At 49.0% G+C, this 24,473-nt stretch overlaps 1 protein-coding gene across 1 annotated transcript in view; it reads right to left on the bottom strand.

Moving 5' to 3' along the window:
- Positions 1 to 679: 679 nt before the first annotated feature.
- Positions 680 to 24,473, bottom strand: part of Slc2a9 (solute carrier family 2 member 9) — a 117,712-nt gene continuing 93,918 nt past the window's right edge. The window contains exons 10-13 of the mRNA XM_051164825.1: positions 24,308 to 24,409; positions 22,266 to 22,341; positions 9,852 to 9,979; positions 680 to 1,155 (exon numbers count right to left, since the gene is read on the bottom strand). Of these exons, the coding sequence (XP_051020782.1) occupies positions 901 to 1,155; positions 9,852 to 9,979; positions 22,266 to 22,341; positions 24,308 to 24,409 (561 nt within the window). The 3' untranslated portion in view covers positions 680 to 900. The remainder of the gene's footprint in view (positions 1,156 to 9,851; positions 9,980 to 22,265; positions 22,342 to 24,307; positions 24,410 to 24,473) is intronic.

Below are 24,473 nucleotides of genomic sequence, written 5' to 3' on the forward strand. Positions count from 1 at the left end.
CACCTACTCAAACACCTTACTCTGCTCCCTAAACAACTGTTGATGTTAGGTGATTCCTCCAGCCTTCACCAGAGCACCAAAAGTGAAGGTGAGTCTTTCTAGGCTGTCTGTTACCTCTGAAGATGAATCTCCTTCACATTCCCAACACAAGGCTCCTGCACCCAGGGTAGACATCACCAATCAATCTCAGTGTTCTTTCCCATCAAACCTAGGTTTAGTCTCAGTCATCCTCAGTGTTCAGAGCTCAACTTGCAGTCTCTTCCCCTTAGTTACCAGAAAGTTCTTTCTCATATTATTTATTGATTGTTCTTCTGTGTGCTCTCTGTAACAGTCTGAACTAAGGACAGCCTCAGACCAGGCCAGCCTTGAGTGTTAGGGGCAAAGCCTGCCTTGGTAGGATCAGCAGCAGTACAATATGAGATGTTCCTAAGCCTCAGGCCCACAGGGCAGAGACAAAGGCTAGCAACAGGCATTCGTTAGTGGGACAAAGAATTTTCCCATGGAAGCCTGAAGGCTTCCAACGCAGGAACAAGGTCTGGGTGCCTGGAGGCTGGAGGCTGGAGGCCGAGGGAAGGTCAGAGCAGCTTAGCAGCAACACAGCTGAGGCAAGCCCCAGGCTTTTGTTCACAGTACAATGAGTGTCCATTGAGACTTTTTCTTTTGAGAAGACAACTTGATCCCTTTCCCCCAACTTTATTTCAAAACTATGGGCTCAGTCAGGAAGATGGCTGTAATAGAATGCCAGGTGTACCAAACCTAGGGAGGACTTCCAGGAGAGTTTGGAAGGGCAGCTGTGAGGTCTGATTCCCACGGGCTTCTTCCTAACACCCCAGTATGAGTCTCACATGGCTTCTATCTGCGGAAACCTTCTAGGTTTTTGGGAAGTAGCTGTAGACACAGTTAGACAATTCTGTTTTGGCCACAGCTGTCCAGTGTGGAGGATGGATCTGGCTCAGGCTGGCCATTAGCCTTCTCCTCTGACACGGGTGAGTCAGCCTTCAACTCTGGGGCCTGAGCCTTGTTCCTCTTGGCGAATGCCTGGCTGATCTCTGCGTGGGTTCTGTTTTTGGTCTCGGGGAGCACAAAGTAGAAGTAGACAGCGGCCGCGATACATATTGTGCCGAAGACGAGGAAGCAGTAGGACTCCAGGCTTTTCTGTGCAAAAGTAGAAATGAAAAACAGCCAGTAAAACAGTCAGTAAATGAACTAGCTGGCTATAAAGCCACGCTGCAGGATTCTCCTCTGCAGCTGGCACTCGTATGCCAGCAGTTCTGGATAAAACCCCACAATGGCTGCTGTCACCACAAGAGGCAAGTAGAACCACATGATACTTGAACTATTCTCAAAGAAATCAGGGATAAGTTAGCTTTCCACCATGGTCAAGATGACAAAAAAAAAAAAATCAGTCTTCATTGCTCTGTCTTTTTTTTTTTTTTTAAGTAGGCATTTAAAATTTGACGATTAAGAAAGGAAAATGTAATCCTTGATGAACACTATCTTAGGTTTATTTCTTTTACCATTCACCATATTCTTCCTCCTCCCATGATACACGAGACAATTGTAAAGCACCAGTTTGTAAGAAAGAGATGGAGCACAGTATCAAGGGTATGTGTGCTCCCTCACCCTGGCCCCGGATACGCACAAGATCCACCTCCCTAATTACAGCCTTGCCCAAAAAAAGAAAGACTAGAAGATAGATGCTGGATGTAGTCACTGTTGCTTGTGTCTTCATTAGAACTCAGCAATTCTGAGATTCTGGCCTTCCCAGGGACTCTGCTGCCTCTGTGGCTCCTGGCATGGTGCTTGGCTCTCAGCAAAGGTTTGTTCAATAAATCTCCCTCAGCTGGGAGGATTCCTCCTGAGCAAGCATTAGGAGCTGTGTTAGAATCCTTAGCACCCATGTAAAAAGCCAGGTTTGGCTGCACCCTAATCTTGCCTGGGACCCCAGCACGGGGAGTAGGAGCAGGGACAGGATAGGGCTTTCTGGCTGCTACGTACATACCTGTAACCCCAGGAGTAGAAGCAGGAGGACCTTAATTTTATGGTCATCCTTGACTTTACAAGTAGTTCAAACCAACCTTTGGAGAGAGCCTATCTCTTTGACCATCAAAGCCTTCCTGGTTTACAGCTGCTAGGCCTGACTCCTACATATTACAAATATCTATTGATCAAAGGCAAGGTGACATTGTTTTTGAACAGCATTCCCAAGAAGTATTGTCAGGGTTTTCGTCAATTCCATTTAATCTCTGATTGGAAACCAGAGATTTTAGATATACAGTTCTTAAAAGCCCAGGTACGCTGCATGCATCCTGATGCTCCAGTCAAACACATTCAGTGTCACGGTGCCTCTGTGGTTGTAAAACAGGAGCAAGAGTGGTTTTGTAGGGTTGTTATAAAGAATAGTTGAAACATTGCTCTTAAAACATGGTGGGTGGCGAAGTGTGCCTTGCTCTGAGGGATGTGCCTTCTGCTCATCCATCCCTGGTGGCTGTTCTGTCCTGGGGTCTTTGCACACACCACCATCTGTCTTCCTGACTCAACCGTCAAAGATGCCTGCCCACCTTGCTTCCTCACGTTCATCATCTCTGCCTGCAGGACCTTCTTTGGAGAGAATCTCTCTCTCATTTTGAGAGAATGCCTCCCAGTCCTCATTAGTTGCTCTCCAACCTCTCATCATTGTACAGCAATAGAGTGTAGAACTGCGTGTTAATGAATTCTCTCACCACTAGGGGAAGCTACGTGGCGGTGGGCATTGCTGTTTTTCTTGCATCCCCAGAATGCAGGGAGTGGTAGAGAGACAGAAGGCTGGCAATGGGTGCTTACTGAGAACATGGGTGTCCTTAGGCTCTTTACCCCACCCAGGGCACTCTGGAGCTGGCTGGGATGTCTTTACTGCCCTCTGGGTACTATGTGCTTGTCTTTACTTCTCAGAGGGCATCATGAGGTTGCTTGGATGTTCCAGTTTCATAGAATTAAGTTAATCCACGGTGCCTGCAACATCTGGGGAAAGGACACTTGCCCCTTTCTTGCCAGTCTCAGGGGCAAAAGGGCAGGGGAAAGTAGGTTGAAAGACTCCATCTCTCGGGCACTGGGGCTATGGTGGAACACACAGATGAAAAGTACTGATGGGCCTCTGATACAGTTCTGCAAACCAGTGTGTTGGAACTGAATCTACCACATGGTGAGGCCTTTCTGAGGTGACTAAATCATGAGGGTGGATCCATCACAAATGGGGTTAGAAATCCCAAACTGGGTTGAAGGGAACCAGGCAAACAACTCCTTTCACCCATCTATCTTCTTCCACCTGTGAAGACACTGAAAGGCACCATCTTGAAAGCAGAGAACAGCCTCTACCAGATCCAACTAAGAACCATCATTATTCTAGAACCAGGTTCCTCCTCCACCTTTAATGACTCAGTGTCAATGCCTCATCATCACTAAAGGCCAATTAGCCACCACTGTCATATCCCCATGTACAGGCTTCAAAGCCACTATAAAGCCTGCACCATCATGGCCTGGTCCCCCTACCCCCGTTTTCCATCCTCATTCAGAAATAGCCTTTTGTTTCACCCACACCAATAAGTTTCTTGCATGATGTCTATTGCATGGTGTGTGTTATGTAACATTCTTTGGCCCCAATTTCCAAGGTACTCTTTTGCTGCAAAATCTTTTTCCTTGGACTCCCAGCCTCATAGAGATAACCACGCCAGTGGCATTTTGTGATAGCAGCATATAGTTAGGATAGCCCTTCTCCCTGAGAGTACTTCCTTAGGGGAGCTACCAAGCTACAGCAGACATACTTGCTCATTGCCTCTTTTACCTTGCCCTGGTGTTGGAAGTGACAGTACCAATCATCGGCTCTGCAGGGGGAGAGTTAGAAAGGGAGAGGATGGAAGGAGCTTATGCAAATGAGGATTTATTCTGCCCTGTTAGGGAGACAAATCTTTGGGGCCAGTCATAGGCCAGCTTAGTTCCTCTTTACAGATCACAAAAATCAGCCCCGTGAGTCAGGTTGTTACTGGAGTTGTTAGGGTCAGCATCTGGCCCCTGGCAGCCCTAACCAGCTAGGCTCAGTCACCCATCCTCAAGACACAACTCAGAGGCAAAAGCAGAGAGAAGAGATATATCAACGTGGCCTCATTGGGAAAAGGAACAAATAATAACGGCCAGTGAGCCTCAAGCCAATTGTTGAGGTTTAGGATTAAATAGAAGGTAAAGGGTGTGCATAGCTAAGCAGTCTTGGTCAAGGTGTGTCCCCACCTATCGCTGATCCATCATTGCCCTGGCTTCAGTTTCTCACACAAATTGGTCTCATAAATTGCCAGAACATGGTGAAATCTCTTTCCCTAAACAAGTTCCTCCTCTGGCTGGCACCATGACTTCTGCCTTTCCTGCTCAGAATCATGAGATTCCTAGCAGAGCATTGCCTCAGCGGTGACAATGGGTGGGGCACAGGTGTCTCTCTTTAGAACGTCTTCACTCCTGCACGGACAGCTCTTGTTATTTGCCAAGTCCGTGCTGGCCAGGGCTGGACTGAAATCTAGCACTGTGCTCTTCTCCAAAGCTGCCTTGACCCTTGTTGGACCTTGACTTGAGCTGAGGACAAGACTGGTCAAAATCAATGAAAACATTAGCAACTGCTTTCTAATTAATTGCTGCCTGTCCTGGAAATGGCTGACCAGCTGTGTTCACCAGCGACATTAGGCTGCGCGCCAGTTAAGAACCAAGCTCATAGAATCTGATGGATGTGGTGGAACCTCGCTTGGGGTGGATGCTTGCCTCTCCCATCCTGGTAAAAGCAATCACCCCTCTTCACAACCTCATTCCAGCTCCCAGGGGTGCTGTTAGCCATGGTTATATCACTTGTAAAAATACATCTTTTATGTCATTAGATGGCCATGAAAGTGGTGCAGACTTTCTATTTTAGAGAGGAAAATTTCTTCTCACAATACAGTAGAATGTTAAACTATGCTAAAAATACAAGGTAATTTTGGCAAAATACTGCTTTTAGGAAAAGGTCCTTAATATTAAGGGGGGAAATTCTCAGCTACTTTTTTTTCCTGCTCCTCTGAATCAGAACGGTGAAGGGGTAACTGCTTCCCGGAACAAGAAAAAGTGAAGTACATGTTGGGAATGCGGACTCCAGCTCCCCCAGAGTGGACCTACGGGTTGCTTTGTAGATGGTGTGGTGTGTGGGCTCAGAGGAGGGGCCTGGAGTTGCCTAAATACATGGCCACAAAACCCCCACTGTGCTCTGGGGGTGATGAAATGATAACCTACTGAAATTCTGGGTTAGGTTTCAAAGTAGCTATTCAATTCATTCATCCAAAGCAAAAAGGTGCTCTGAGTTGCACTAACTCATTTCCTCCATAACAGGCTACATGTTTGGAAAGAAGTGGCCAGAAATATATGTCCATACTTAGGAAGTGCCCGCCCATCCTTCACACTGAGTTCTGTCCTGTCCTTTATAAGGGCTGTTGTGATCACAGTATCTCTTCACAGCAATAGAAATCCTAACTAAGACATCTGCATACAATACCAGCTGTGGGGCTTGTGGAAAAGGACAGCCAATGAAATGCCAGTACGCTTGGGGCAGTGTCATTGGCCTGTGGGGCTCTCAGGCACAGGGATGGCTGGTAACTCCTCAAGCCTCTGGCCATCAGCAGTGATGCTCAGGTTGCTGGGTGATTCCCATGTTGACTTCTTCAGTGTTCTCTTTTGCTCTCTCCTACTCCACTCCAACCCGAGTACATAGGGCTGAGTTACTGTCTTTATTTCCGAATCTGTGTTTGCCTGTGCACACATGCATAGATATGGCAGTCAGAGGGCCACCCCAGGTGCCAGGCTTGGACTTCTTCCTCGTTTTGAGACAGTGTTCTGTCATTTGCTGCTGTGTATAGCATGGTATGTAGCCTGTAAGCTTCCAGGGATTCCCTTGACTGTCTCCCATCTCACTGTGGAGCATCAGGATTACTTCTGATATGTACAGTATTCAGCTTTACATGGATACTGGGGACCTGGGCATCTCAATCCTGGTCCTCATGCTGTGTGACAAGTGCTCTACCTACAGCCGTCTCCTCAGCCTGTATCGCACCCCATTTCTTGGCACACCCACACTTCTGGCCCATGCTGAGATCCTCACTTGTTTCTCTTATTTTTATTCTTGGTCATCACTACAACGTTCTCTCAATGCTGACAAAGTTACATGATGTGATAATTAACCCCAAATCAACATATTATCTGACTATATGCGTGCCATCTTTTTTATGTATCTATGCCCTATATATCTCCTCTCTCCCTCCCTCTCGCTCTCTCTTTCTCTCTCTCCACTCATATCTATAGTTGTATCTATGCCATCATAGGGTTTTGTATCTTTTATTTCTTTGTTTATTTACATGTACACACACATACGTGTGTGTGTGTGTGTGTGTGTGTGTTTGTGTGTGTGTTTCTTTTGAAACAGCATATCAGGCAGTCCAGACTAGCCTTGAACTCTCTATGTAGCCTGAGCTGGTTTCCATCGCTCACTTGCAGGAATTCTAAGTTTCAAAGTTGGCCACACCTATGTGACCTATGCAACACCCTCTCTATGTGTAGGAAGGAAGAGGGGACCTCTGTGCAGCTAGAGCACATGCCATGTCCACGTCTGTCTTGTACAAGCTGATTATAAGGTCACACTCCTGCTACTGAGGAAGGACTGAGAAGCAACTGCACTTGAAGGCAAGGCTTCTGCCAGGAGGGAGCTCTGGTCAGAAGCAGCGGATGGAGCCACTCTCTTACAGAGAAGACCTTTAGTGCCTTGATGAGGCCTCATCAATTATGTAAATCTTTCCCCGGGACCAGTTCAGAGGTCCTGTGCCCCATCGACACTTGGAAGAAAAGGCTGCTGAGGGTCAACAGTAGATTCCAGGTGTGGAGCTGGCTGGAGACAAGGTGCCGGTTGCCAGGAGAGAGCATCACCATACAGGTTTTGCCTCATGCCTCTCACCTCATCCTTGCAGACACTTTCCTCCTCTCCCTGGTTGCCCAAGGCCTTACCACAGGATCCCTGATAAACCAGACTATCCCAGCCCCCAGGTCTCCCTGCTCACAGTCTCTCACACCAATTCAACCTCTGAGTATCTTAAATGAACATTCTGGAGTGTGTAGGTTTGGCCCCATCTCTAGCACTTGTTAGCTGGGCAACTCTGGGACAGTGACTTGACATCTCTGTGTATCAGCTGATATCTGTAAAAAGAGGCCAGTGGGGACACGGATGTCACAGACCTGTTATAGGATTACACAGGTCACACTATGTGACATGCCCAGGGAGAGCCAGCTGCACAGGGATGGCTCATTCAGTCACCTCGTTCCTTGGCTTGCTTTCTGTTTAATTCAATGGCTGCTATAATGAGTTATCATGAACTGGGTGTTTCTTGTCCTTAGTTGGGGGCTACTAGTTCTTGCAGAAACCCTAGCCCATGCTGACTGATCCACGGGACCAATAAGAATGTCCACTCTGTGGTCCGGCTGCCTAGTAACCTGGTACCTAGCCAACACCGCATGTGTGGTCATCGCTCCCTCCATGACCTCTTCTGGGACAAGTAAGTCAATTGAGTGGGCTAGGATAATTGCATTGAATGAGATGTAATATGAAATTTGGGCCCCAGATACATGAGAAACTGCCAGCCTAGGTGCAGCACCCACCGTGATGCCACTGGAGGGATGTGCACATGGGGAACGATTTGCAAATCTGAGTGATGTGAAATATAGGTCAAGTGGAACTGTAGTCAGCTGGAGACCGCTCCAGTGAACACAAAGGCAGGCAGGCAGGCACACGCACGCGTGTCCACACACTCACACTCACCACAGAGCTCTGTGGAAGACACTGAGGAATGGCTCCCTCTGGGTATATCTTTATCTGTATCCATAACTAATTTTTTTTTTTTTTGATAAATTAACTACTTGAGTTGAAGTGGACTTTTAGAATAGGGTCATCTGCTGAGCAACAGAGGCCTCTTTTTCTCCATATCTAACGGGTGAGGATAAAGAACTTGGGCTCAGGTCCTGGCTCTGTTATGCCCGGTGGGGGTGACCTTGGGAGTCTCTCAGAGGGCCCGCTGGAGGCTATACCTCCTGGCACTAACAGGGTTGAACATTTGCTGACACACAGTGAGTACTCAATAGATGTGTGTGTGTGTGAACGTGTCAGTGGAGGCGTCTTGCTCCCGGCCTGGCAGAATGGCATTAGGACTGTAGTCCCTATAAGGTCTTCTACTTTGCCCACACACCCCAGATGCGTAGAAGACAGTGACCTGATTCACAGACCCAGAGAGTATACGCTGAGCGTACGAAAGCTCAGTTGCAAAGGCGTGGAATAGAGGGACAACATGCATCTTCCTTTTCCCCGTGTAATGAATGCTTTACGGCTTTGCCTGCTAGCCTTTAACCAAACAGGAAAAGCCCACTGAAGGCATGGAGTCCATTGAAAAGCTAGTTTGTTATGTCCCGGCTGCAGCTGCCGAGGTACCACAAGGAGGAGATTGCTAAGCGTGAGCCCCTCTGTGGATTCTGTGGTCCATAGAGTGCTAAGCGTGGGCCCCTCTGTGGATTCTGTGGTCCGTGGAGGGGCTTGAGGTGAGAAGCCATTGCTTAAATGCAGCCAAAGATGATTTGAAGGCTGCATGGTGACCTGCTTTCTAGCTGCTGGGTAGAGGAGACTGCAGTGCAAAGGCAGACCAGTGCAGAGAGAAGCAGGCTGGGGAGCTGGGCCTCCAGGGGAAGCTGGGATGACCACTTGTTCCCTGGCCTCAGCAGGCTTGTCCGTAAGAAGGTCAGGAGTAAGTCCAGCTGAGGCCTGTGAGACTTCGTGCCATGGACACGAAGCCATACCCGAAGGCTGTGGCTGTGCTCTGCAGCTGTGCTGAGTCATGGCAGGCTGGGGACAGGGCCTTCTTACTCCTCTGGCTGGCTAGCACTAGGGTCGCTGGCACAGGGCTGGGCTGGACTTAGCAAATGAAGAGGCACTGACTGGACTTTAGAACAGTGGGTCAGAGAGGAAATGCCATTTGAGAAGAGATGGTGGGCTCTTTCTTGGAGTTACAAGATGGGGTCTCACCTTTCTCCAGGCGGACTCCCCTGTGTCCTGGGCCTCAGGGAGCCCTGCAGGGTACTGGAGCAGGGATGTTTCACCTTCTGATTGAGTGCCTGGGCCCTGCCTCTGTACGGAACCCTGGCAAAGACCTTGTCTTTCGTGTTCTGACCTATGGATAACTCCACAAGCTCACTTTTTACTCAGCCACCTATCTGCCTTACCCTGCTGCCACCATACTGGTCCCCATGTTATGTCCCTCCCCCACCCCAAGCCAAGCACACCCAGCCTCAGGGCTTTAGTACTGTTGCTTCAATAATCTGCTTCCCAAACACCCTTGTTCCTACGTTTTTTTTCACATCTCTACTCCAGTGCCATTTCCTTTAACAAGTCTTTTGGTACTACCACACCTCCAACAGCCCACATGCCCCGGAACCGGAACCATATCTCTAACAGCTCATGACCACAGGCTGGGGCCCATGCATTTTTTGTTGCCCCAAACACTAAAAACCTCATGCTGAATTACTAAGCAAGCCAGTGAATTTGCATCTGGAGTACGTTGGCGTTTTTTTGCAACCAATCACCGTCTTCTTTCAGAGGCTTGGGAGCGTGTGTGTAGGACACACTGCCAAATTTCAGTGAGATTTGTCTGGCCCAGTGGTGAGCCCACTGCAAAAGTGATTTGTGAGTCCTGAGATCAGAATTGCAAGCAGATAAATTTCATCATGTCTCAAGAGTCCCCAGACAATGTGATGGCTGGAGGCTCCCTTGTCAGGCATACCTGGATGAAGGGGAAAAGGAGCCCCACAGCGAAGTTGGAGAGCCAGTTGACTGTGCCCGCGATGATGAAGGCTGCCGGCCGCTCTGACTGCTGGAAGAACTCTCCGGTCAGGATGAACGGGATCCCACCTGTGAGGGGAGAGTTGAGACAGGAATGAAGCCCTGAACAGACCTCACCCCCAACACTGTATCCACGGCGGGGTGCTGGACTGTCATGAAATAAGGATGCTGTCCAGGCAGGAGCAGCTGTACCTGCATGAGGGAGAGTGGAGCCCTTAGCATCCCTCATCCCTGGGCTCCAGAGACACAGACATCCCTTTGGCCTGGGCCAAGGAGGAATGGGGTCCAGGCTGAGATCCAGCACAAACTCAGTACTGCATGGAACCGAGCAATGCTTAAAGTGTCAGACATTGATAAAATACAGGGGCCGCTGCGTTTAGAGTCGGGCCGTGCTCCTGCACACCTGTCTTGGGTTAAAATGCATTTAACAGACAAGAGCTACCTGCTCGTCGCTCAGCCTCATTACCTTACACGTGCTCACAGCATTCGCATTAGCCTGATTCCCAGACTCAGTCTCCAAATTAGGACACTGATGGTTTGGACATGAAGTGTCGGCCAAAAGGCTCAGAGTTGAAGGTCTGGCCCTTAGATGGTGGATGTGATCGTGAGATGTGACTGGTTTGTGAGGACGACAACCTAATCAATAGATTAGTCACTTGATGGTGTTAGAGGAAGGCAAGGCATGCCCTGAAGAGATACACGCTGTTGCTAGCCACCTCTCTTTCTCTCTCCCCTTTCTGTCTGTTATGGAATGAGCGTCTCTGCTCTCTTAGTCCTCTCACCATGGTGTCCTGCCTTCACTAGAGGCATTCCCTGGAAAGATAGGTATTATTTCTGACCATCCCCTCTCCCCGTCTGCTTCCTGTCTGTCACAGAGTGAGTGGCTTGGTCCATCAGTCCCTTCATGACACTATATCTCACATCAGGCCCGGGACACCCTCTGTGACCTGTTTACCCAAACCCCTGAAACTGTGAGCCAAAAATTATCTTGAAAATAGATTATTTCAGCTATCCATCAGAACGACTGAAAACAAACTGACATGGCCCATGATCCTTTGCGCCAGCTGCCACAGGGGCATAGCTGTAGGATAGCTCAGCCAGGCAGGTGGCCCACAGAAGCTCAACTTGAAGGGCTGTTGTAATGTATGGTTAGCTGGAGGTGGAGTGGGAGTCAGAGGGAGACATCAGCAGAAAGCAAGTGGTTGAGAACTCTGGTGTCTGTGTGGGGTCGGGGAGGAAGATACAGCCAAGTGCTTCATGGCTTCTACCTTGGAGTTGCATAGATCAGTCATACAGAGAAGCCGCATTCCTCCCCACCCAGCACCCACCCCCACTGCCAATTAGCATGTTTTTCACCCTCACAGAGTTTTTCTGTTCCTCAGTCCAAAGTGATATCCGGGCTGGAACAATGTCCTCCAGAACTCTCTGTCACAGACAGAAGCTGTTGAAGTCTCAAGAGAGATGGGCCATAGGAGTTCAAACTGGCCCTACTCATTCTAATTAAAGATGGGGGCCACCACATTATAGCGGTGATCTGTCAGCTAAGGAACACAAAGTCTATCTATCAGAACAAGCCCCAGCCATGGCTTGGGTGAAGTTTGTCTTCTGGTACGGGAGACGCAGGTTCTCACTGGGGGCACTTAATGTCTCGGGTGAACACGAAAGAGTGGAAGCCTTGCAACAGACAACACCGGGCATTGGGGTGGGCTGGGGTAGAGTGTTAGGATTCTGCTTCAGACGACCTACCTGTGATGTCACTGCTTACCTGCCACAGGGGTGTGGCCCGGCCCTGGGCCATACAAAAGACACCCTCCACGTGCGCACGCGCACGCGCGCGCGCTCTCTCTCTCCTTCTCTCTCGACCTCTCTACCTCTCTCTACATCTCTCTATCTCTCTACTTTTCTATCTCTCCTCTCTATCTTTTACTACTTCTCTCTCTCTCTCTCTCTCTCTCTCTCTCTGTCTGTCTCCATGTGTCTCCAGAGATGGTTCCTGTGTCTCCCTATTAAACCTCTTAAGTGGATCTATTGCATGGTGTGATTCCATCCCTCTGTACAACTCTGCCGTTCACCTATAACCTCTGCCGCCAGCTTTAACATAGGGAACTTGGCAACCTTGGAAGAGGGCCAACTGAGACCATCACATCCTAAACCTAGGGCTTGGACTGCAAGGCTGCAGAATGGATGTGTTCGGTTATTCACTCCATGAACACAAGTGACAGGGCCCCCACTACAGAAGCTTCTTGAGCATGATGTCCACAGCCTAGCTCTGAAGGCCCAAGAAGCTCCTGTTATCTGGTTTGGACCCAGGAGGCTGGAACAGGTTTGGTATTAGATGCATCTGTCACCATAGCAGGGTGCCTGTCCCACCTCCACTTGCCTGTGGCACCCTTGGCCTTGGCTGGTTTTCCATAAGGCAGAGGGAGAGGATCCCTTGCCCCAGAAGAAGGTTGGCCTAAGTCCTTCTTGCAGAATGCATCTTCCCTGTCACTTCCCAGAACTCCTGGGGAGGACCATATTGCTCTTTAATGTACCTTCCATTCTTGCCTGGTACCCACTGCTGCTGTCTCTTGGAATCTCCCAAGGAAACCTCTGTTTTGAGTCCATTCTGAGGAAGCCCATCCTGGCTTTTTCCAGGTCCCATTCTGCCCAAGACTGAAAGCCAGACAGATTTGCTCTGTCCTGAGTTCCTGTTGACATGTGGTTCACCTGCTGTGACACCCAGGGTGACCTACTGTCCCAGCTTTACAGCCCAGTATCAGAAACCTCCTTGGAGTCAGCCAAGCAGCCCTGTCACCCTGGTGAGATCTCAGCTTAATCAGCTCCTAAATGCTTAAAGAGGAAAGCAATCCAGCTGTGACTAATCCCAAGATGCTAAATTGGCATACTTAAAGGAAAACCAAGAAGCAAGAGGCAGGGAAAGAGGGATGGGCCAGGTGGACCTCCTTATTTGGTGAGGGGCTCCTTGGGGATCTGGGTGGGGCCCAGGCTCAGTAGTTTAATTAGTGGATCTGGGACTCAGCTGGCTGGAGAATGGGCTTTTTCTCAGACTCCATAGCATCCTGTTGTTGCCCCAAAGGCTTTGGTGTCTGCATGACTGGCTGTCATAGGATACAAATCTCGCTTATCTTTGCTAAGGGCAGGATGTGTGCGAAGATCCCCAGAGGCTGCCTGATGGTGAGGGGGCAGACTTCTACATTTGTTCTCATCTTAGCCCTTGAGGGGTGGCACTGTCATGGTCATCTAATGACAGAGACACCAAATGATCTGTCTTCAACTCAGACATTTTGAAAATGGTGGCGGGGGGGGGGGGTGGGTGGGTATTACTAACAACTGTGTTCAGAGGCAGGCGTGCTGGGAATCTGGCCCAGACTAGCCACTGAGGAGGGGATAGTGACATCATCCCGGGTCCCACAAGTGGCAAAGCAGAGCAAAGAGGGGTCTGGGACCCAAGCGCGCTTTCCTTGCAGTCTTCTCAGTTGAGGTGACCATCTTACCTAAAATATCTCCGATGTACTGCTGATTGTACCACTGAAGCTGCCTGCGCAGTTGTGGCAATCCATTCTCCTGTCCCTGTGACTCTTTTTGGGCATGCAGAATTATCTCAGTTTACAAGAGATGACATAGAAGGGGTGAGCCTCCAAGGGAGCTGGACAGTGGGACAAGTTGTAGGGCAGATGGAGGTGAAAGTCTGTATGGACTAGCAGCAGGCTCTGCCTGTCTCTAGCCTTCCCTGTAGAGGAGACAGCTTATTTTCCCTTTCCAGGGACCCCACCCCCACCCTGCCCTGCCAAAGCTTATGCAGCCTGTGCTGTAAGTGCCAGGCTGGGATAGGGTTAGAGAAGCCAGAGAGAGTGCTCTGCAGCCGGGCAGCACTGACGTCCCAGGTTAGCTGTATCAAGCGGCTGCCCTTTACAAGGTCAATTTTCCGGACCGGGAGGCTGAGCCCTGTGGGTGGGAGGCTGAAAGCGTTCCCTGAGCTCCAAGCTGACAGCTGCAGGGCTGGACCTGTTCCAGGCCAGTCGCAGGAAGATGTTTTTCCTGCCTGTTTGATTTTTGCAGTACTGGGGACAGAACCCAGGGACTTATACATGACCTCTCAGCTACCCACCCCCGTCCCCCACCCCCAGCGCTCTTCCTGTTTTTGAAAGGTGGTGGGTGCTAGGCTCCTCAGGCAAGACCCCTTCAGTAGCACCTGCTCCCTCAGCCTCTAGCTCTCTCCGCCTCAGGGTCCCCTTCCTCTTTTTCCTTCTTCCATTCCAGCAGCCTGCAAAACAACCTCTTACCTCCAACTTCCTTGTCTATCACTCCTTCCTGGCTCAGGCTGGTGGCACCGCCTTCTGTGCATCCCTAGTGCCCTGCCCACTCTCTGGGTTCCACTCCTCTAGCAGGTTACCGCTGGGGAGTCCCTCTGCCCAGGAGCTTGCCATTTAGGGATCTGCAGGCCTCTGGCTGCCTGCAAGCCTTCTTCCTACGAACTCCACCTGTTCGACAGGAGCTTCCAGACAAGCTTGGTTTTGCCATTTGTCCCCACTCTGTCATTCTTCAGTTTATTATCTGGTGCTTGCACCCCTGATTTCTTAAAATTTAGTCTTGTAGTCAGGCTATTTAGCTACTGTATACCTCTCGGTTTTGAAGTACAAGGCTCCATTAGGCTGGTCCTGACTCCTGGCCCTTGTGTGTAGATGCTACAGTACATGAGAAGTGGAAACCTCTTTAAAGAAGGGGACAGATGAATTCCCCTAGCCCCCCACCCAACCCACCCCCACTACAACAGTGACAATTTAAGAACTGAGAAGAAAAGACAAGGTAGTGACTTGGAGACCAGCAAACATGGTGCACCTATGAACGCGGTCACCCTGCAGACTGTCGGCACTTGCTCCAAGGCAGATGCCCTGGAAGGGGTCGTAGATAGAACATGGAATGGGCTTCTTCCCTGAACTGGGCCATGACACACATGCCCTTGCTTCCTGTGTCTTTCTCACTTATGTCTCACAGTTCTTCCTGCAACCCCATTTCTCCTGTAGGGAAGCTGATGAAAGGGGTAGGAAGAGGCTGCAGCCACATGGGCAGCTGAACGGGCAGGATGTGCACTGAGGTGGGTGACTCAGAGTCCTAAGTTCTTTTACACTCCATGTGGCCTCTCTGGGAAAGCCGCCCTTTATCCTTAAGGTCTGCTGCCTAAAATCTCTGTCAAGGGTCACGTATGGGATTGAACACTTGTAATCTCAGAACTTGGAGGCAGAGGCAGGAGAGTCAAGGATTTCAGGCTATCCTAGGGTACCCTGATAAGCTCGAGGCTAGCCTGGGCTACATGAGACCTTGTCTCAAAAAAGTGTGTGTGTGTGTGTGTGTGTGTGTGTGTGTGTGTGTGTGTGTAAAACAAAAAAGTGAACACGATCTCCTAATTCTGGCCACTTTGCTCCCAGTATGGAGATGATAACCACTCTCTTAAAGCTGAGCGCCCTGAACCTAGCCTTGCGTTCCCTCAGAGGAGCAGGAAAACAGTGGTCAGAAAATAAACGCACTGGGTTGCTTTTACCTTCTTTTAGCAGCTGATTTTTGACACGTTAGAGAAATGAATCATTATCATGTAATTGCTTCTCACTTGGGAAGGTGCAAATTAGAACAAGGCCTCTGTTGATGCCCCAGGCCTATGAGAGTCGCCCATTTGAGCTGTGAAAGAAGCTGTGGAATGGAGGTGGGGGCGGGGCTTCCTCGTGACCTACTCGGCTTGTGGGGTTCTAACAGAAGCCGAGGCCTACTGAGGGCGGTGCATCACTTCCGGTCCCAGCTAACTTTTGAGTTTCTCGTGAAAGGGGATAGCACAGGTAAAGAACGCAGTACCACACCAGAGTGTAAGAGGTGCCCGATAAAGGTGCTGACGATGATAAGGACGAGGGTGCTGATATAAATTGTGGTGTTGATGGTGACAACAATAGTAAAACTGATAGTAGTGACAATAGTGGTGATGTTAGGGACCAGATTGTTGTGCCTTCCCCCATTTGTACATTGAAAACCTGATGATATCAATGCAATGGCATTGAAGAGATGAGAATCAGGGAGGTGATTGCTCCACGAATAGAAAAACCCTCGTGAATTTGAGGCTAGCAAGTCTTTGTTCTGTATCAGTCAGGGTTCCCTAGAGGAATAGAACTTATAGAATGAATCCCATCTGTCTGTCTGTCTGTCTGTCTGTCTATAAAGGGAGTTTGTTAGAATGGCTTACAGGTCGTCCAGCTAGTAGACAATGCCTGTCCAGCAATGAAATCTCCATGTTCAGCCCACAATGCTGGATGTCTTAGCTTGTTTTCAGTGTACACCCGAACCTGAAAGAAGTAGACTCTAAACTTGGACTTGCCAGCCAGAGCAAGAGCAAGCAGATAAAGAAAGCAAGCCTCCTTCTCCCATGTTTTTATATAGGCTTCCAGCAGATGAGTCCTGTATTAAAGGTGGATTTTTGCTCCTCGAAAGATTTGGATTGGAAATAAGTATCCCCACTTTAAATGATATAATTAAGAAAAAAATTCCTTAGAGGTGTATCCTGGCACTTTGGTTTTTGTTAATTCCAGATGTAGTCAAATTGACAACTAGCACAGTGTCTCAAAAACAAAACAAAATAAAAATCCTCCAACCAATCAATCAATCAATCAATCAATCATCCAGCTTTAGTCGTGGGAACTTAGAACTGTTTTTAAAGAGCAATGCTTGTGATTTCCTCTGAAGACAAACCCTTCTGAAGAGAGCTTGGCAGAAAATCAGAAAACACACAGCCATGTGTTCCTACTCAAGTTGCAGGCAGCAAGCTTGCTAATTAACTCTACCTAAGGCTGTGGGGAAAGATAAGAAGGAAAATTGAGCAATAAGAGACTCGAGGGAGAATGGGGTGGCATGGGAGTGGGGAGATCAGGCTCAGAGTCAGGAAAATTCTGGTTGGGCCCCATCTATACTGCATTTGATGCAGACTAAGCCCGGGAGGGGGGGGGAAACCAGAAACATGACAAGTATGTAGGTGGTGGAGGCTCACACTTTTAATCCCAGCACTCGGAAGTCAGAAGCAGGTGGACCAAGGCCAGCCTGGTCTATAGAGTAAGTACCGGAACAGCTAGGGCTACATAGAGAAACCCTGTCTCAAACAACCAAACAACCAAACAAAGTCTCCTTTTGTAGAGATGCTGTGGTCCTCAGGATGCTCATGGCAATGCTCCTGGGGGAGCAGGTGCTCAACTGCAGAAAGCTAATAAGAACTTAGAAAGCTCTCTGGTCTTCCTAGACAAATGGATAGTGTACTGTCCCTTGCTGAGCAGCTTGTCCACATGCCTCTGTCACTCTGTGTGGTGGAAGTCTTTCACTTCCTAGGCCCACCTGCCCTATGCCTACAGTTACCTGGGGTGACAGCGTGCTTTCCTGTCACCACAGTGAGCAGATTAGTTTCCTGTGGCTGCTGTAACAAATGAAGACAATTGTGGTCACTCAAAACAGGAAGTTGTCATCCCAGATGTGGATGCTGGAAACTTGGGGTTTGGCAGTGCCTTGGCCCTACCGAAGGCTCTGGGGGAGAGTCTGCTCTGTGCTTCTTGGAGCTCTCCTTCTTGGTGACTGCTGGTCTTCCTTTGGTCCTTAGATCAGGCTGATCGTATCCCAAGGGCCCTAACTAACTGTTTGCAAAGGTTTTATTTCTAGGCAGGGTTGCATTCCAAGGAAATAAGCAGACATGAACCTTGGTGGATGTCATTTAGTCCAGAGTGAGAGGGACATTATGGACTAAATATGAAATATCTCCTATAGAATTCATGTGTTGAATAGTTGGTCCACAAATGGTAGTTTGTTCTGTCTGTCTGTCTATCTGTCTCCCTCTCTCTCTTCCTCTTTCACTCCCTCCCTCCCTCTCTGCTGTTTGTCAATCCAGATGTCGCCCTCTCACCTACCCCCAGGACCATGTCCATCTGTGCCACCGTGCTTCCTGCCATGAAGATAATGAACTCAACCTCTGAACCATAAGCCAACCTCAGTTAAATGTTTTTCTTTAGAAGAGTTGCCTTGGTCATGGGTATCTCCCCATAGCAATAAAACTCCAAGACAGACCAGAGCCTCCCAAACTTTGAGACAAAACCAACCCCTTTCTGTTTCTAAGTTGACTGTCTAAAGTAATTTATTCTTACACCTGTTCATTTTTCAACAGGTAGGAATATCTGGGGCTGTGTGCACACCAGCCACTGTGCAAAGAGACTCATATCTGTTAGCCCATGACCCAGTGGCAGTGAGATTTACTAGCAGGGCCGGGGCTCTTGTTCTGTTCTTTAATACCAAATGAGGTGCTTGAGGCCTTGGAGCTGTTGCTTGAATTTTATTCCAGGGTGGTTCAGGTCATAAATATGGCCTCCCATCTACCTCTGGGTACCACTTGTATCATGGCAGGGTCCAGAGCCTAGACCTGACCAACTGTGAGATCCTAGAACTAACCTCAGAGACACACAGGACATGGAGAGATGCTGTCTGCACAGTGTTCAGATGAACATAGAATGCTAGCCATAGCCGTGCAGCATCAGCTAGTTCTGGTCCTTCCCTCTCCTGGAAACCCTTTGAAAAATGGCTACCGCCAGGCCTGACTCCCCGAGGTCTTCCCTAGGTCAGGAACAGCACCTTCCCCTCCCTTCTCTGCAGATGTGACGAGGGCACGGCTGACACTCTGCTTTTCCTGTCTGTGTTCCCATCTCCTTATTCAGATGCTCCTCTGAGTCTGCAAGAGCTTGCTTGGGATGCTAGCCCCTCTGTGGAACGCTGGCCTGCATAGCTGGAGGGCTCCTGTATGCCCTTCATTCAGCCCTCAGGTAACTTCTGCCTCCACAAAAGGCTCCATAGGACCAGGGTGTTATGAGAAGTAGAGGTGGACCCCTTTTCATGCCAGACTTGTGCTAAGTGGGCATCTGGTACATCCTACTGAGCCAGCCCCATGCTCTGGGCTGTGTACCTCCATCCTAATTCCCACCTTCAAACACCACCCTCCATCTGGAGACCTCTGTCCTCCCCACTAAGGGCCCCCCTCTTTCCAGGTATCAGGCCCTCATGACAGCCTTCAGACTGGAAGTGAGTTGTTGAGATCTCCCGTCCTTCAAAGCGAGGCTTTCAACTGCCTTCTCTATGAGATTCTTTGAGCCACCTTGAGGCTGCGCACACACATAAAATATGTAGAGGGAAACTGCTGTCTTGGTTGTCTTTCTTTCCCTCTGTCTAATTTCAACTCCCTGTCAGGTCTCCTTAAATTGATTGCTCAGGAGAGAAGCCATCTGTGGCAAACTACTGGATTCTCTCCTGGGAGGATTATTTCTGATAGTCCCTGGGTTCTTGGCATTTCCTTATGGGGAGCCATATGCGGGGGGGGGGGGCTCTCAGCCATTTATCTCTCAGGACCCTCATTTCTCACTTTCCTAGAGAGCTCCTCCTGGAATGGGCTCTGCCCTAAGGGACTTAGGTAGCCTGCTGAAGCTCTCAGTCTGGATTTCCCTTAGATAGGTGATCTCCCTAGGGCCTTGGGCTGGGCACTGTCAATTTGAGTTTATTTTGGTCCTAGACCCCAGTCCACTGTGTGCCTGGGATCGCTGCTTGCTAGGGAGGCATGGCTGCTTGGGCGAACACCAGGGGTTTGAGGATGAAGTGTCAGGACTGGAAGCTAATCTATACTTGTAGGGTGCAGGTGACTTCCCCAGAGGGAAGCCCCGAAATGCCAGTGTGGAGCTGAGCATTTCAGGCCCTGAGACACGAAAACTTTCCCATCAGTACCCAGTACTATGACTTAAGGGTCTGAATTTAAAAGCTAAAGCCTAAGGCCCTGACCTCTGAGTGAGGGCAACGCCTGAGGCAGGAACCCATGGAAACTATGAAAATCATCACGCTTCAGAGTTACCTTCAGCCAAGAGGGTCTGTCAGAGAGACAAGAGTGGCAAAACTGTGTCTAATGTGGGTACATGCAGGGTAGATTTGTTAAGATGGACGTTAACCACATCCTGGGAAGAAACATATGGAAGCACCCTCCTCAAATTCAGAAATCTCCGCATAGGCCCATTTCCCTCTGAATAATTTTGTAAAATTACATTTACTTATGTACATGTGAGTACATTTGTGGAGGTCAGAAGGTTGGTTCTTGCCTTCTACCATGGGTGTTCTGGCATCCAACTCCTATCCTTGGGCTTGGTGGCAAATGCCTTCGGCTACTGAGACATCTAAGTAGTTGTTTAACCTTGTAGGCCAGTCTCAAAATGTATCCAATTCTACTCAAGGTTTAGCAAACAGCCATCGTACGCCAGCCAGGCATATAAGGAGGTGTTAAGATTATGGGTCTTATAGGACAAGATAGTGAAGGTCCAAACCCATTATTTCTCAGCTCTGTGACTCAAGAAATTAATCAACCTGAACTGCTTTTCTTTTGGCTCATACATTGAGAATAAAGTTAATTGGAAAGAAAGAATCTGGCAGCTTACCTTTAACTCCCTTTCTGCTCCTGGGATAGGAAGAGTAGGATAAAAGGGAGAAATATGACCTGGCCATTTCTCTATTCAACATGCCAGTCCCATCTCAGAATCATAACGATGAGCAGGAAAGCAAGAGAGCATCTTACGTGTTCAAAGCTGCTAGTGGGAGGCACCTGGTCTAATATCAGTGCGTAGCTGGGGACAGACTCCAGGAAAGGTGAGGGGTAGCTGTTGGTCATCAAATTCAGGAAACATGGAGGTCCCTAAATCTTCAGGAGTCTGCAGCATGCACTGGTGTTTATCCTCCTGCTAATTCACTGTCCTGTCTTATAGGTACCCATCTTAGCTGGGATTTCTACTACTGCAATAAAACACCATGACCAAAAGCAATCTGGGGAGCAAAGTGTTTATTTAATCTTACAGCTCCATCACTCAGAGAAGATAGGGAAGGAACCTGCGGGCAGGAACTGACTCAGAGACCTTGGAGGAGTGCAGTTTACTGGCTTGCTCCTCATGGCTTGCTCAGCCTGCTTTCTTATTGTATCCAGGACCAGCATCCCAGAGGAGTCAATGCCCATAGTAAGTTGAGTTCTCCCACATTATTGACCAATCAAGAAAATACACCACAGACTTGTCCACAGGTCAATGTGGTGAGGGTATTTTCTCAACTGAGATTCCCTCTTCCAAGCTGACTCTAGCTTGTGTCAAGTGGAACATCTAGCCAGCACAGTGCTTCTTTTGTCCTGTAGCCATTCTGAACACCCGGCCTTCATTGTGTGTGTGTGTGTGTGTGTGTGTGTGTGTGTGTGTGTGTGTGTGTGTGTGTGTACTGGCGTGCCTGGTGCTTCCTTGGTCATTACAAGGTCTCCTCTGCCATTGTATCATAGTTTCCTAATACTCGGGATGGGGTCGAATGCTTTCCGTCCACCAATCGCAGATGGGAACCAACAACATGAATAACCCTTGAACGTCAACAACAGTGAGTAAAACAGAGGTTTACTTCCATTTGTTTTGCTAGAAATCACATAAGCAAATGTCATGACTGACTTATGAGATGCCGGGGTCATCTTGCACACCAGGCAGTGCATGACTGGCTGAGCCCCAGCCCCATAACTCAGTCTTTTCACCAACATACAGAGAGGGAAAGAAAGGCTATGATGGCTCTGTTAGGGAGAGTGTGCAGCCATGCTGATGGCTCCCCTAAACCTACCTCTTAGAACCAGTCTTAAGGAGGCTTTAGCTTTACACAGACGTGAGGCCAGGAGAATGGTAAGAGCCTGAAGAAAACCTCATCCTACAGACAAGGAAACTGAGGCACAACAAGGAGAAGAGACTTTCCCAGTTGGTGCACGGCTAGCAAATATTGGAATTGGGTTAACTGAGGTTCTTCCCAGTTCTGGCTCCAAAGTCAGCAGGCATTATGCAAGGTGGTGGGATAGGCCCAGGTCTGTAGCCAGGAAGCTCCCCGGATATTGAGTCACAGCGGCCTAGAGCTGCTAGGAGTCCTGAGGGAGTTTGCACTTCCAGGTTCATAGGCTGTTGCCCGCCAGCAGTGAGTCATGTATCCCCACCACCGTCATCAGTGACCTTCCAGGGTCACCTGTGCCTTCTCTGAGGCACAGAGGCAGCTTGGTTATCTCTGATGCCTCACAAGTCAGTCCTGAGCTTGGTACACAGCATCCCAGGTTCATCATTATTGGGGCCTGTGGGTTATCATGTATCTGCCTTCTGTGAACAGAATGAAGGCAGCCCACTGCACTTCAGTATGGCTTAAGTGCAAGCAGGGGCACACCCTTTGTCCCATTAGTGTCCAACTGGCCAAGGAAGCTATTCCCCACCGTCACCCCGAGTCCCCAGGCCAGGCACGATGCGGAAGGGTGTCCTACCTGGGCCGCTGCAGAACGATGCGATGACGGCCAAAATGCACACGATGCTTAGGTAAGGGACCCAGGAAGCTTGGTCCTGCAGGAGAAGGACAACGGGAAGAGGTGAGGAGCCGTGGAATGTCCAGAGAACCTGTGTTTTTGCAATTTTTATGACTCCATCTGTGTGACATGACATTTCATATCCCCGAGCCCCAGTTAGTTGTAAATGTCAACCACTTAATCATTTTGTTCTCTGATTTCCCAGATGTGGGCTGCAAGCTGATGCCAGCAGAATTCCATGGTCCCCATTAAGCAGCAGGTGGCAAATAAATGCAAATTTCACATCCAACTGACTGCTCTACAGCAGAGGTTCTCAACCTTCCTAATGCTGCGGTCCTTTAATGAAGTTCCTCATGTTGTGGTGACTCCCAACCATAAAATTATTTTAGTGCTACTGTAATTTTGCTACTGTTATCAATCATAATGTAAATATGTTTTCTGATGGTCTTAGGTGACCCCTGTAAAAGGGTCATTCAACCCCCCCCCCAAAGGGGTCACGACCCACAGATTGAGAACCACTGGGCGTCATCATGTCTGCAATTTCTCTCTGCCATCACTTTCACTGTGTAAAGCGCCATGCTTACACTCCTGCCACCCCATGAGAACGGGGAGCTAACACACTCATGGAATGCATGCAGCGGGCCTGTCGCTCATCTATAGGGTGTTGAGAGAGCTCTGAGGCCCTGGTGGATGGGATTAGATTGGGGAATGCCTGATGAAGAAGAAAGGCAGATGCAAAGAGCAGCTTCCACTTTCTCTCTCAGAACTTCAGAGGTTCAAGGACACTGCAAGGTCACCCAGCTGAGCACAACTATGCCTGGATATGGGCAAATGCCATCTCAGGCAACATACTGTCCCCCAAGGAGTATCTGGTTCAGCACCACCTTGAAGGCTGGGCTTCTGCCATCACCTCACTAGCCTTGCTTCTTCCCAGAACTTTTTGGAATGTTAGGACGTCTACCTGATGACCGAGATATCCAACTTTCATTGTCAAAGTTTATTCCCGGAAAAAAAAAATAAATATCAAGACTTATCTCAAGTCTCGGCTTGAGATGCCCAGTAAGAGCTCAGTGAATGCAGGTTTCCTCGAGCAGGTAGGAATCAGAAAGGAAAGTTGTGAGGCCTGGAATAAAGACCCTGGTATCCAATACACCTCTGCTTAATCTAGCTGTGAAACCTTGATCACTTGTAAATACAATTCAGACTTTCCCTTTATAAAAGGAAGTGATCTGGGGCTAGAAAGATGGCTAAGCAGTTAGGAGCACTTGTTGCTCTTGGAGAGGACCCAGGTTTAATTCCCAGCACCCACATGGTGGCTCACAACCATCTGTAACTCCAGTTCTAGAGGATCCAGCCTTCATGGGCACCAGTCATATATGTGGTGCTCAGACATACATGCAAGGGAAACATCTATGTGCATAAAATAAAATATTAAGTTTTTAAAAGGCGACTTTAAATTTCATAAGCCTAATGGATATAATTGTTCCTCCATGTAAACTTATGCACACTTCTGCATCGCTCACTCCACATGCTGTCAGCTATACCTCAGAGCATCCCAGGCTATAGGGACAGCTTTCCCTGGTAGAGCTAGGACCCAAGAAGAACCAGAAGAGAGGTAAGTGGAAAAGACAGGATTCCAGCCCAAGGAATTCAGGTGACAGAGTGATTCTTGAGAAGTCACATGACAGGCAATGCCCACCTCCCTTTGCAAGGAGGTGATACCTGGAGGGGCACCTTAGGGGCATCTAATATGCTCAGGGAAGGGAGGTGTCTTGCTCACCACAACACAGCTCATCCATGGCAGTGACAGGGCCAGAAGTCAAGCCCTTTCTTGTCTCCAAGTTCCAGGGCTCATCACCAACACTTCCCCCTGACCCCACCCCATCCCCAGTGCCCTGGAGGAAGGGTCTGTTGAGAGGATGAACCCACATGGCTCCAAAGCATTGCAGCAAGAACCAGTTCCCTGCTGATCCCCTCAAAATGTGACAGGCACAATGTCTCACCTGCAGGGTCAGTGTCACGGTGAGGGTCCCAAAGAAGAGGGCCATCAGCCCAAAGCCACCAATGAGGAGAGGTTTTCGTCCTAGGCGCTCAATGACCAGGCCCTACTCAGAGAGAGAGAGAGAGAGAGAGAGAGAGAGAGAGAGAGAGAGAGAGAGAGAGAGAGAG

Source organism: Acomys russatus, chromosome 22 (genome assembly GCF_903995435.1).
Source record: "Acomys russatus chromosome 22, mAcoRus1.1, whole genome shotgun sequence".
Classification (NCBI taxonomy): domain Eukaryota; kingdom Metazoa; phylum Chordata; class Mammalia; order Rodentia; family Muridae; genus Acomys; species Acomys russatus.